We start from the raw sequence: 10616 nt of genomic DNA, 5'->3' as shown, positions 1-10616 counted from the left end.
CAAACTTGTGCGGTGGCAGCCAGAACCTACACTTCATAGCGCGGGGTCTCGATTCAAGCCTAGAAGTTTAGCAAGTAGTGCAATCTGAAGACTTCCTGCTGCGGAGGCTTGCAAGAGGGAGCTCAAGAAAGCAGTCTCCACCCTTAGTTACCCCTCCATCCCCTCAGCCCCAGACGAGGGGCGAGAAGCTCGGAGGAGCCAAAAGGAGTGCAGTGGGCGACCAGAACAGCAGACAACAGCTTGGAGCTACCATTCCTGGCAGGAAAGTTGCAGAGGATTGGAGGCCGCTCCAGAGTGGACAGACCACAGCTCAGGCTGCGGGGGGCAGGAGAGGACGGTACCCAATTGCCATCTCCTTTCAACCATAGTATTATCTCTTGTTCCAGAGCTCAGCGAGCTACAGACGAGGGTGCGACACTAGGCGCTGCGCACGAGAGGCACAGAGTCCCATCTGCTGAGCGCAGTGTACTTCAGGGTCTCTTGACACACCTCTGAGCTTCCAACCCAGTTTTATTGATACTTCTGCTCGCCTCCTTGCAATTGGAGGAAAACGAGAGAATCGAGTGCACGCACAGTTTCCCACAGATCAGGTGGAAGGAGCCGTTCACAACCAAAGACTTTTTGGAGCCCCTTCCCAGTTGGGGGGAAGCAGAGGACGAGACTGATACCCTAGAGGTGGAAGACTAGTATAAACAACCTTTCTCTGGCGGAATGGGAGCCATAGGGCTCCTATGGCTGCTGCTCCCACTGCTTTCAGTGGCAGCCTCGAGCTCCGGGACCAGGACCCGGACCGGGACCGGGTCCGGCCAGCGCGTGGACTTACCGGCCATAGGGCCAGTGCTGCAGCCCCGGGAGCCGCTTAGCTACTCGCGTCTGCAGAGGAAGAGCCTGGCGGTGGACTTCGTGGTGCCCTCGCTCTTCCGTGTCTATGCCCGGGAGCTGCTGCTGCCGCCGCCGTCCCTCTCGCCGGAGGCGCGTGGCTCTCTAGCTCTAGATTGCGCCCCATTGCTTAGGCTGGTGGGGCCACCACCCGGGGTCTCCTGGACAGCAGGCGCTAGCTCTCCTGCCCCGGCACAGACGCTGTCCAGGGTGCTGAAGGGCGGCTCCATTCGCAAGCTCCGGCGCGCCAAACAGCTGGTGCTGGAGCTGGGAGAGGAGGCGATCCTCGAGGGTTGCATCGGGCCCCCAGAGGAGGCGACTGCGGGGTTGCTCCAGTTCAACCTCACCGAGCTGTTTAGCTGGTGGATTCACCACGGTGAAGGGCGGCTGAGGATCCGCTTGATGCCCGAGAAGAAGCCATCGGAAGTGGGCAGAGAGGGAAGGCTGTCCGCAGCAATCCGTGCCTCCCAACCCCGCCTTCTCTTCCAGATCTTCGGGTCGGGTGAGCAGCTCCTGCCTGCGCCTTGTCGGGATTTGTTTTTTTAGACACATCAATTTTCAGCTATTGTCAATTAACTCATGTTTCCAAAACCTTAGCCTTTATTTCTTAGCCCTCCTTCTTCCTTCCACAAACTTCCTCCCCCAGGTAGACTATATTTTCTTAAACATAGTTATTCCTCAAGGGTCTTTCTTCTTCTTCAGCAACCAAGTTGGGAGAAGAGTTTCCTGCTCTTGGCAGAATGCCTCCTTCTACTGATTTACACAGAATCCTAGCCAAGACTGGATGCCCTTCTTTGGGTCCCTGGGACAGTTGAAATGCCCCTATTCTATAGTCAAGGTTAGCTCTAGATCTCAAAGCTATTGCCCCTTTTCCCTTCCCCTTGTTCCTCTTCCTGGCCACACAGATTTGCGTAATATGGTACATTTTCTCAGGGAAAATAAAATTCCTCATCATATGATTTAATTCCACCTAGCTGTTTCCTTCAAATGTTGGTTTACCTAAGGATTTCTTCTTCTTAATTGATTCATCCTGTACCCCCTTCCCCCTCCACCTCACTCTGCTATCCACTCACAGACTCTTGTTTTTCCTCTCAGATGTCATCGGGAGAGTCCTAGAGGAACTAAGGGACAGGGGACAGGAGGGAGATGCAAAGAGGGGGAGCAAAGTTGACAAGATTGTCTTTTTTGAAGAAGTAAGTGTGAAGTCAGGGAGAGACAATAGTTGATTTCCCTTTCTTTCCCTGCCTCCTTCCTTCCTTCCTCCCAATTCTTAGTTTGAATGTCTGCAACAGCAGCTCTGGATGACTGTCTGTGGCAGGCCTGTTTCGTTGCAGATCTCTCTGCTGGAGACTGCTGAAATGAGGTTTCTGTTTCATTTACTCTCTCATTTTCTTTCCATACTCACTGAAGTGTGTGTGTGTGTGTGTGTGTGTGTGTGTGTGTGTGTGTGTGTAGGCACTTACTTTTAACTCTTCCCATAGTACCCTTTGACTGGAAAACCAGGTGGCTTTGAATGGATGTTTTCTCTTGTAAGACCGCTGGGGAAAGATTCCTGAATAAAATATACAGTATAAATGAATGAGAAAGCACAGAAAAGAAACCATGCCTCTTAAAAGCCTACACTAATTCCATTGAGCAAACCCAGCATCTTTCATATCATTCTCATCATCAGAAATAAATGAAATTCTTATGCTCCGGAGGTTACAAATGTCTAGTATTAATTGGATGGAAAGCATTGGAAAAAACCCACTGTAGAGCTACAAATATCTCCCACATGCACCCAGTACTCTATGCAGTAGGGACATTCAGAAGCTGTGGTTCCTCAGTCATTGCACAGTAAACATACTGGTATGTGGTCCCCAAGGAAAGCAGAATCTGGATGCATATTTCAACATTAACATTAATGGCTTTGGAACTGAATTCGGTCTGCTTCTTGCTACTCCAGTCTTCTATGAATTTAGCCAAAGATGAAGTGGTCACTTGAGTCAGTGCTTAACCAATATATTTTTATGTTAAAATGCAGTCCGAATAGAGAGGTAATCTGTACAATTGTTATTCTTAAGATAAATGAGAAGCCTGGCTGCCCTCAAAGGTGTTGGTCCTGTCACTCCAGATAATGGACAAGCATGAAAAGGGGTTGCTAGTTTAGAGTGGCTGTAACAAGTGCATCCCTTTCAAAATACCAAGGCTAACTTACTTAGAACATTGTTATTGTGGACATTGGAATAGCTCTTTGTGTATAAATAAATTTTCTAATTATCTTAAAAAACAAACAAACAAAAAAACATTAGTGGCACTGGCACCTAAAATGACCCCTTTGTGTTTAATGCTAGAATATATAGTAATCCATAGTAAGAGTCAGTGTCTGATGAGTTTGTTACTGCCCTCTGTGAACTGAGATAGGAGACCAATACTATTGTCTCACCACAGATATTTTTGTAAAGAACAGCTGTGCTTTAATGTCATCGTGGCTTCTATGTTTTATATGTACAACATTCTCTTTTAGTGCCTAATATTTTTGTAATGGATATAAAAATGACTTCTCTGGGAATGTGGGTTTTTTCCACTTTGATGTCCATGAGGATCTCCAGAACTCTCCCATCACCTCTTGTTAAATGAAAATAGGCCCTAGCAATCTAGCTCAGCTATCATCAGATGTTGGTGACAGGCAAAAGGGGTCCTTTCTGCAGTGCTGAACTTGTCTACTATAAACAAGCAGGTTGCATGAAGTTATCAGTGAATGTCTCTGAAGACTCACATACTTAATGCATTTGAAGAATATACTCTAGTTGAGCCTTAAATAAGGAGTTTAAACTGCCGGGGGGGGGGCAGTTCATGCAGAGAGGAGTGTACTTCAAGAGCTGCTCTGCTACAGACAGTAGGGAAGCACACTGTGAGCATCTCAAGTCCTCCTTCAGTAGCGCAGTTCATTTGGCAGCTGGTCCAAGCCCTTATGCATCATTTGACACATCTAGCAATCCCAGTTTCAGGAAGAGCCAGGATTCTGCCATTAAAAGGCTAGAAAATTTGGCCAAGCATTTTTCAGCAGGATTGGGATCAAATGATAATTGATGTGATCAAATAAGACATTAAGTGTAACTGGATGAGCTCCCTATGACCTCCAGAGAGACAGACAGCCTACTGAAAAGCACTTTGGGCCTTGTGGTGATCACACTTGGAACGGCCTGGACTCTCCTGCTTTGAGACATATGCTATCTTCAGTTAGGCAGCCAGCCAGGCAGGACTAGCCTCTTGCCTTACCACTGTTTCTCCAGCCTTATTCTACAGTTTTCACTGCAGACCCCCCTATGGAGGGAGTGGACATACCCTGCGATATATACTGTTTCATGTTTGGGGCAACATATATCATTATGGTTTCATTTGTTTTCTTGTATGAAAAGTCAAGCTTAGTTCTCTCACTTAGATTGATTTTGCTCTTTATCTTATTTGAGGAAATGGGTTTATACTTTTCATATAGGTTGTGATTTACAGAAGAGGCATTTAACTCTTTTGTGACATAAGATCTTCAAATATACAAAGAGAAAATAAGCACAACTCAGTTTATTTCTCCCTAATTCTTCCCAAATGACTGGTGGTCTGGCCTAGAGGGGCACAACCATGCTGATGGGGCTGTCCGTGGGAAGGAAAGAGGAACGGATGGGAGTTCCGCTACTCTCTGTAGTGAGGGGCCTGGAGCAGCCCATTTGTATGACTGAAGATAGCTTCCTAAATCTAAGCAGGACCATCACTAGGAATGTGGTAAAAATGGAAAAGTACCCAATTAAGACAAAGCAATACATTTGTATTGCTTGTAGTTTGGGTTGTCTGAGAGGACAAAAGGATGTCTCGAGAGGCCTTATAATGCATGACATGCTAATGCTTTTTCATTGTGGGTTGCCTTCAACTCATACAAGGGATCAGGAGGCAGTTGTCCAGAGTACGCATTCATGGAGAAGATGGTAGAGAGGCAATTGTTGAGACTGTGTACCATCCTGGGACAGCCCAAATCTCAGAAAAGATGTCTGCCTAGAGGCTACCACATTGTTCACAGCCTCACTCTGTAGCCTGTTTTGTAGATGTTTTAACATCTTGCTCCTTATGTCCCTCAGGCTGGAGCCTAGAGGATGATTACTTGTGGGATAGGAGAGCCTCTTTCCCTATATGCCCTCTCTCCCAACCCCCACCATTCCCACTCGAAGAAAAGGGCTATACAACTGGGGACTTGACATGTACTATGGAGAGGCCTGATCAATTTAAAGTAGATGTATGCAATGCAGTATACCTGACTTTTGAGCTCACATATCTATCAGTCCCTTCCCATTTAATTTCTGGAGAGGGCAAAGGAAATTGGAGCTCCCGGAAGGGATATCAGTTATTGGAGGTGAATTGGGAGAGTTGGAACTAGTCCAGAGAAGAGCAGAGAGCTGATTTAAGAGTTAAAAGGACTGATTTATGATGAAAGATTAAAAGAAATATATATGGCTGGCTAAGTGGTGATGAAGAGAAAGCTATAGTCACAATCTATAGGTCTCTGAAGAGGGAGAGTGGTAGTGAAGGAGAGGAGTTATTTAGTGCGGCCTGTAGAAGTAATAGGATGAACTTGCAGAAGGAAACTTCAGGTTGGATATCAAGGAAACCTTATTTTCTGAAATTGATACTCCCATACTAAGGAATGGAATTCTAAGAGATCAGAGAGTAAGGTGAGATGTGGGTCAGACAAGCCACAGAATTCATAATTAATCAGTTCTATATTTTCAAATGTCAAGAAGCCACAATAAGCGAGAGAGCTGGGATATGGGACAGTGGCAAGAATCAGGATTTTTTGGAATATAACTCTTTTTTTTTTCAGTTTTATTTATTTAAAAAATTTTTATTTTTCAGTTACAGTTGGCATACAGCATTATCTTAGTTTTTATAAGGAAGTTTGTCTGCTGAAGGTTAGAAGTGACTGGCCTGCAGGTAGGAGAAGAAGAGAGGGTTGGTTAGCAGAGGTTATAATCCTTTGCCATTCTTAGGATTCCTATCTGATAATCTCACTTCATGGGACTTTGACCAGCCTGACTCGTAAATGACATTTTGTCTTTCTTTATAACCACTGTTAATATCCTGTTAACAGTTGTATGGGACTTTACAATTTATAAAGCACTTTCACATTTAATAATTTTTACCAGTCCTATAGAAGGGCAAGTGTTTGTTTTATTTTATAAATGGAGTAACTGAAGGCTAGATGTTTGATAACACTCTTTCAAGGTCATACAGGTAGAAAGTGGTATACCTGGAAACTTTCATTTATATATTGAAAAGTTATGAGATGCCAGATGCTGCGTTAGGTGTTGACAAGGACCACATACCTCCTTTCCTTAAACTCAGGGCTCTTTCTACTAAGGGAATCATCTCAAGGTACAGATTATAAACAACCAACACATGTAAATAGATGAAAAGCTTTACATAATCTTTGTTAGAAGGCCATGCAACAAATATTTGGTGGTCAATAGGCATGAAAGAAAAGTTTCTTGATATCTTTGAGGCCCACTTTCATTATTAGAAAAATGGGGATAGTTATAGTTCTTATCTCAAGGTGTTGTCATGGAGATTAAATTAGATGATGCAAGTAAATCTTTAACCTAATGCTTGACACATAATAAAGTATTCCATCAATATGAACCATATGGTTCTCTTAGCAGCAGCAACACCCCAGCATTGAATATACATTTTAGTCTATTTGAATGGTGCCATCTGGAGTTGCAAAGTCCTTATTGTGGCCATATGAGGTTACCCTGGTAGTAGCAGTTGTGGTACTGTGGGTTCCCCATGCAACTAGCTTCTAATTCCTAAGAGATGAGAGATGGGATCTGCTGGAAATGGGGAGAGTGACCAGGGTGGTAGTTTTCATTTTCTTGCCATGGGAGGCCTGTCTTTTCCAGAAATGTAGATAAGAAGGAGGATTGAGGTGTAGTATTTAATTCATGTCTATCGACTTGTATCTTTTGGTAGATCTTTTGATCTTGGATTCACTCCAAAGATTCAAGCACCATTTTCACAATCCAATTCTTTTTTCTTTTATAGAAAGAAATCAAGCCTTAACTTTATGAAAATATGAAATCTAATACTGAAGAAGAACAAGATAGAGGCATTACAGAAGAATAATTTTCAGATAGTGGATCTTCCATAACTGAGAGTGATCTGTGCAGTTTAAGCTCCTTCATGCCCCGAGAGGTACTGGGCCACTGGTCTCTGGTAACTCCTTTATTGTAATTAGCTGGAGCTATACCCTTTCCTTACATTTCTAGCCTCACCATTCATTGTCAGTGGGAGGCAGGAGAGAGATGGAAAGTACCAACTTGTTAATGGGTGTACGCCCATTAAGAGCAGTTAAACTTTTGAGATTCCATGGAGACACACAGCCCAGGGACTTGAGTGGGAGGCTGCCTCAGGAAAGTGCCTCAGCCTAAGAGAGGCTGTTCAGCATCCACACAGCGTTTTATAGGTGGTGTTTTTTTATGAGCCATAGCTGAGCATTGCTTCTGGAAGAAGCACATGAATATCATCTTTGTTTGGGAGTAAATGAAGAATAGGGAGTGTTGGTGAGGATGGTTATAGGTATCCTGGAGTCACAGGGAGAGAGCTGTGAATAAAGCTATCAAGGAGCCTTATGGATGCCTTCTTCCTTAGAGACATTGTTTTGTCCTTTGGTCTAGGTGTAGCCAGTATTTCTTAACCTAGTGATGACCTGGCTCTTTCATACAGGCCAAGATGTGAGGAAAGAGTGGTTAAAAGAGAGTGTTGGCTTGGTGATGATGTAATGAGGAGGTGGGAGGTATCCCAGTACCTTTTTTGATGAGTTAGATTTCTCAGAACAGCATTTTTCTTCTTTAGTAAACCTTGTGATGAATTTTCTATCTGGACTGTTCTGAGCTTGGGTCCTTTCCCAGGGAAATTCTATCAGAATCACTTAGTGATATAATCACTGGAACCCTGGGCTGGGGAACCCTGTGTGGGGCAGGGACCCCTGGCTCTTCCAGGGGGACCCCTGCAGCTGAGATATTTCTCTAGATTTTTAACCGCCACATGTGGTTGTGGGACCAGCCTGTTTTGTGTCTCTGCCCCTCCTACCAGTCTCGAGGTGGCCTCTTCTGTGTGTCCCCAGTTGTAGGACTTCTGTTCAGCTGGACTCTAAGTGACTCCCAATGATGGCTATTCTGTAGTTTAGCTATAATTTTTATTTGGTTGTGAGAGGAAGCAAGCACAGCATTTACCTACTCCACCATCTTGACTGGAACTCTACATTTGTATTTTAACATCAGAAAATGATTTTTTTTTTAATTGAAAGATGACAAATACATTGAAGTACATTGAATGCATTAATGTTGTCTATAGCTTGATGATAAGTCACACATGCAACATCCATATAACCACAGCCCAGTTAAAAATACAGAACATTTCCAGTATCTCAGAAAGTCCCCTCCTGTCGTTTTCTAGTCTGTATCCACCTCCCACCCAAGCAACCATCCTTCTGATTTCCATGTCATCAATTAGTATTGCTTACTTTTGAATTTCATATAGATGAAATCATAAGTACTCTTTTGTTTCTGGTTTCTTTTACTCAACATGATTTCTGTAGGATTTTCAATGTTGCTGTGTGTACAGGTATTCTTTCTTTTTTTACTGCTATGTCGTATTCCTTCATGTGAATGTAACATAACTTTTTTATCCATTTTCCTGCCAAGGAATTGGATTTCTGGGAAATCAAAGGTAAAAGAGGCTATTCCAGTTAACGGTTAGCACAAGCCCTAGATCTGGGGTTGAAGCCCTGCTCTACCGTTTACTAGCCCAAGGCTTTTTATTTTCTTGTCTTCCAACTTCAGTTTTCTTATTTTTAAAGTGAGAAAAATAATACCCATCTCCCAATGTTATAGTGATAATTAAATGAGATAAGGCATGTCATAGGCCCTGACACATAGTTGGCACTCAACAAGTGTTAGTTTTCCTCAGTTCTTGATTACATTTCTTTCTCTTGGTGGCTATAATGGATCTTTCAAAAATTTCCTGAAGCAGGGAACGGGAACATTTTTACAAGTGATGTCAACAACTCACAGAGGGAAAAATAATAACCAAGGAACATGTAAATTACACATATTTTAATACATACTTTTATTTATAAATAAATAAAATAATTTTAATAAAACATTTCTTACACTAAGTTTTAGAATTAACAAATATAATAAACTATTCAATACATAAATCAAAAACTTAAAAAACTCTTTGGTCTTACATACAGATCAATTAAGGAAGAGAGAAAAAAGTATATAGGAGACAGAAAAAGATGGACAGAAAATACAGCCACATTTCAGAATGAGACAAAAATTACTGAGAATGACAGATATACAAGTGGGGAAACAGAAAAGAATGTGTAAGATAAGGCAATCCAGGAAAACAGAAGGCAGGTATTCTCTCCTGGACACTGAGATGCATAGATGTAGAAAAAGAAACCAAAAGAATGAAAGAAAGAGAATGAGGGAGAACACTTGATTATTTTTTGACTTGAAAGGATTCTGACCTAGTGTCAAACTCTGCACTCTGAAACTATGGCCAACATTATATAGTGTTTATTTTCAATTTCATTGAAGTAGAATTTACATATAATAAATGCACCTATTTTAAGTGTACAGTTCGATTTGTTTGATAAATGTGTACATCTGTGTACCCACCACCCTAATTAGAGTATCATACATTTCTATCAACTCCCAGAAGGTCCTTCTTGACCTTTTGAAATAAACCCTCTACACATCTTGTTCTAGGAAATTTCTGATTTAATTTCTCTCACCATAGATTAGTTTTGTCTGTTCTGGAGGGTCATATACATGGACTCATAACAATATATTTTCTTTTGTGTCTGGCTTCTTTCACTTAGAATAATGCTTTTATGATTATTTGTGTTATGTGTATTAGTAGTTCTTGTTTATTGCTGAATAGTATTTCATTATATGAATATACTACACTCTTTTTTTCAGTTCATTCATCTGTTGATGGACATTTAGGTTGTTTCCAGTTTGACGCTTTCATGAATACAAAGCTGTTTTGAACATTTTGTGTATGTTATTTTGTGATAATAGGTTGTCAGTTTTCTTAAATTTATTATGAAATTGCTGGTAAATGTATGTTTAACTTTATAAGAAATTGACAAGTTGTTTTTCTAAGTAGATATAACACTTCATACTCCCAACAGTAAAGTGTGAGAGTTCTGTTTGCCCCATATCCTTGGGCGTATTTGGTATTTTCAAAGTATGGTGGTATCTCATTGTGTTTTTAACTTATCTTTCTTTGTATTGATAATCTAATATTGCATAGGAAATCAGCCTGAAAGTTAGAGGCTTAAAACAATAATAATAGCAACAACAACAGTAACTTATTATCTTTTATAGTTCTCATGAGTTAGGAATTTAAGAACAGCTTGACTGGGTGTTTTTTGCTTGGTCTCCCATGAGATTGCCGTCACATATCAGCCACCACTGCAGTCATCTTAAAGCTTGACTGGAGCTGCCTTGCTCATATGGTTAGCCAGCTGATGCTGGCTATTAGTGGGAGGTCTCAGTTCTTCTCCAAGTGGTCCTCTCCACAGGATTGCTGGAACATCCGTGGCATTGTATCTGGGTTCCCTTAGAGTGAGCATCTATTGAAATGATTATATGATTCTTTTTCTTTTTCTCTGTCTCCTTCTCTACTTTTCTCCCTCCCTT

At 41.9% G+C, this 10616-nt stretch overlaps 1 protein-coding gene across 1 annotated transcript in view; it reads left to right on the top strand.

Annotated features, from left to right (window-relative positions):
- The first annotated feature begins 711 nt into the window (after window positions 1–711).
- The window catches only part of ALK (ALK receptor tyrosine kinase), a 653478-nt gene continuing 643573 nt past the window's right edge, over window positions 712–10616 (top strand). The window contains exon 1 of the mRNA XM_011370765.2: window positions 712–1381. Within this exon, the coding sequence (XP_011369067.1) occupies window positions 712–1381 (670 nt within the window). The remainder of the gene's footprint in view (window positions 1382–10616) is intronic.

Source organism: Pteropus vampyrus, unplaced genomic scaffold (assembly GCF_000151845.1).
Source record: "Pteropus vampyrus isolate Shadow unplaced genomic scaffold, Pvam_2.0 Scaffold173, whole genome shotgun sequence".
Lineage (NCBI taxonomy): Eukaryota > Metazoa > Chordata > Mammalia > Chiroptera > Pteropodidae > Pteropus > Pteropus vampyrus.
This window is presented reverse-complemented; position numbering and strand designations above follow the sequence as displayed.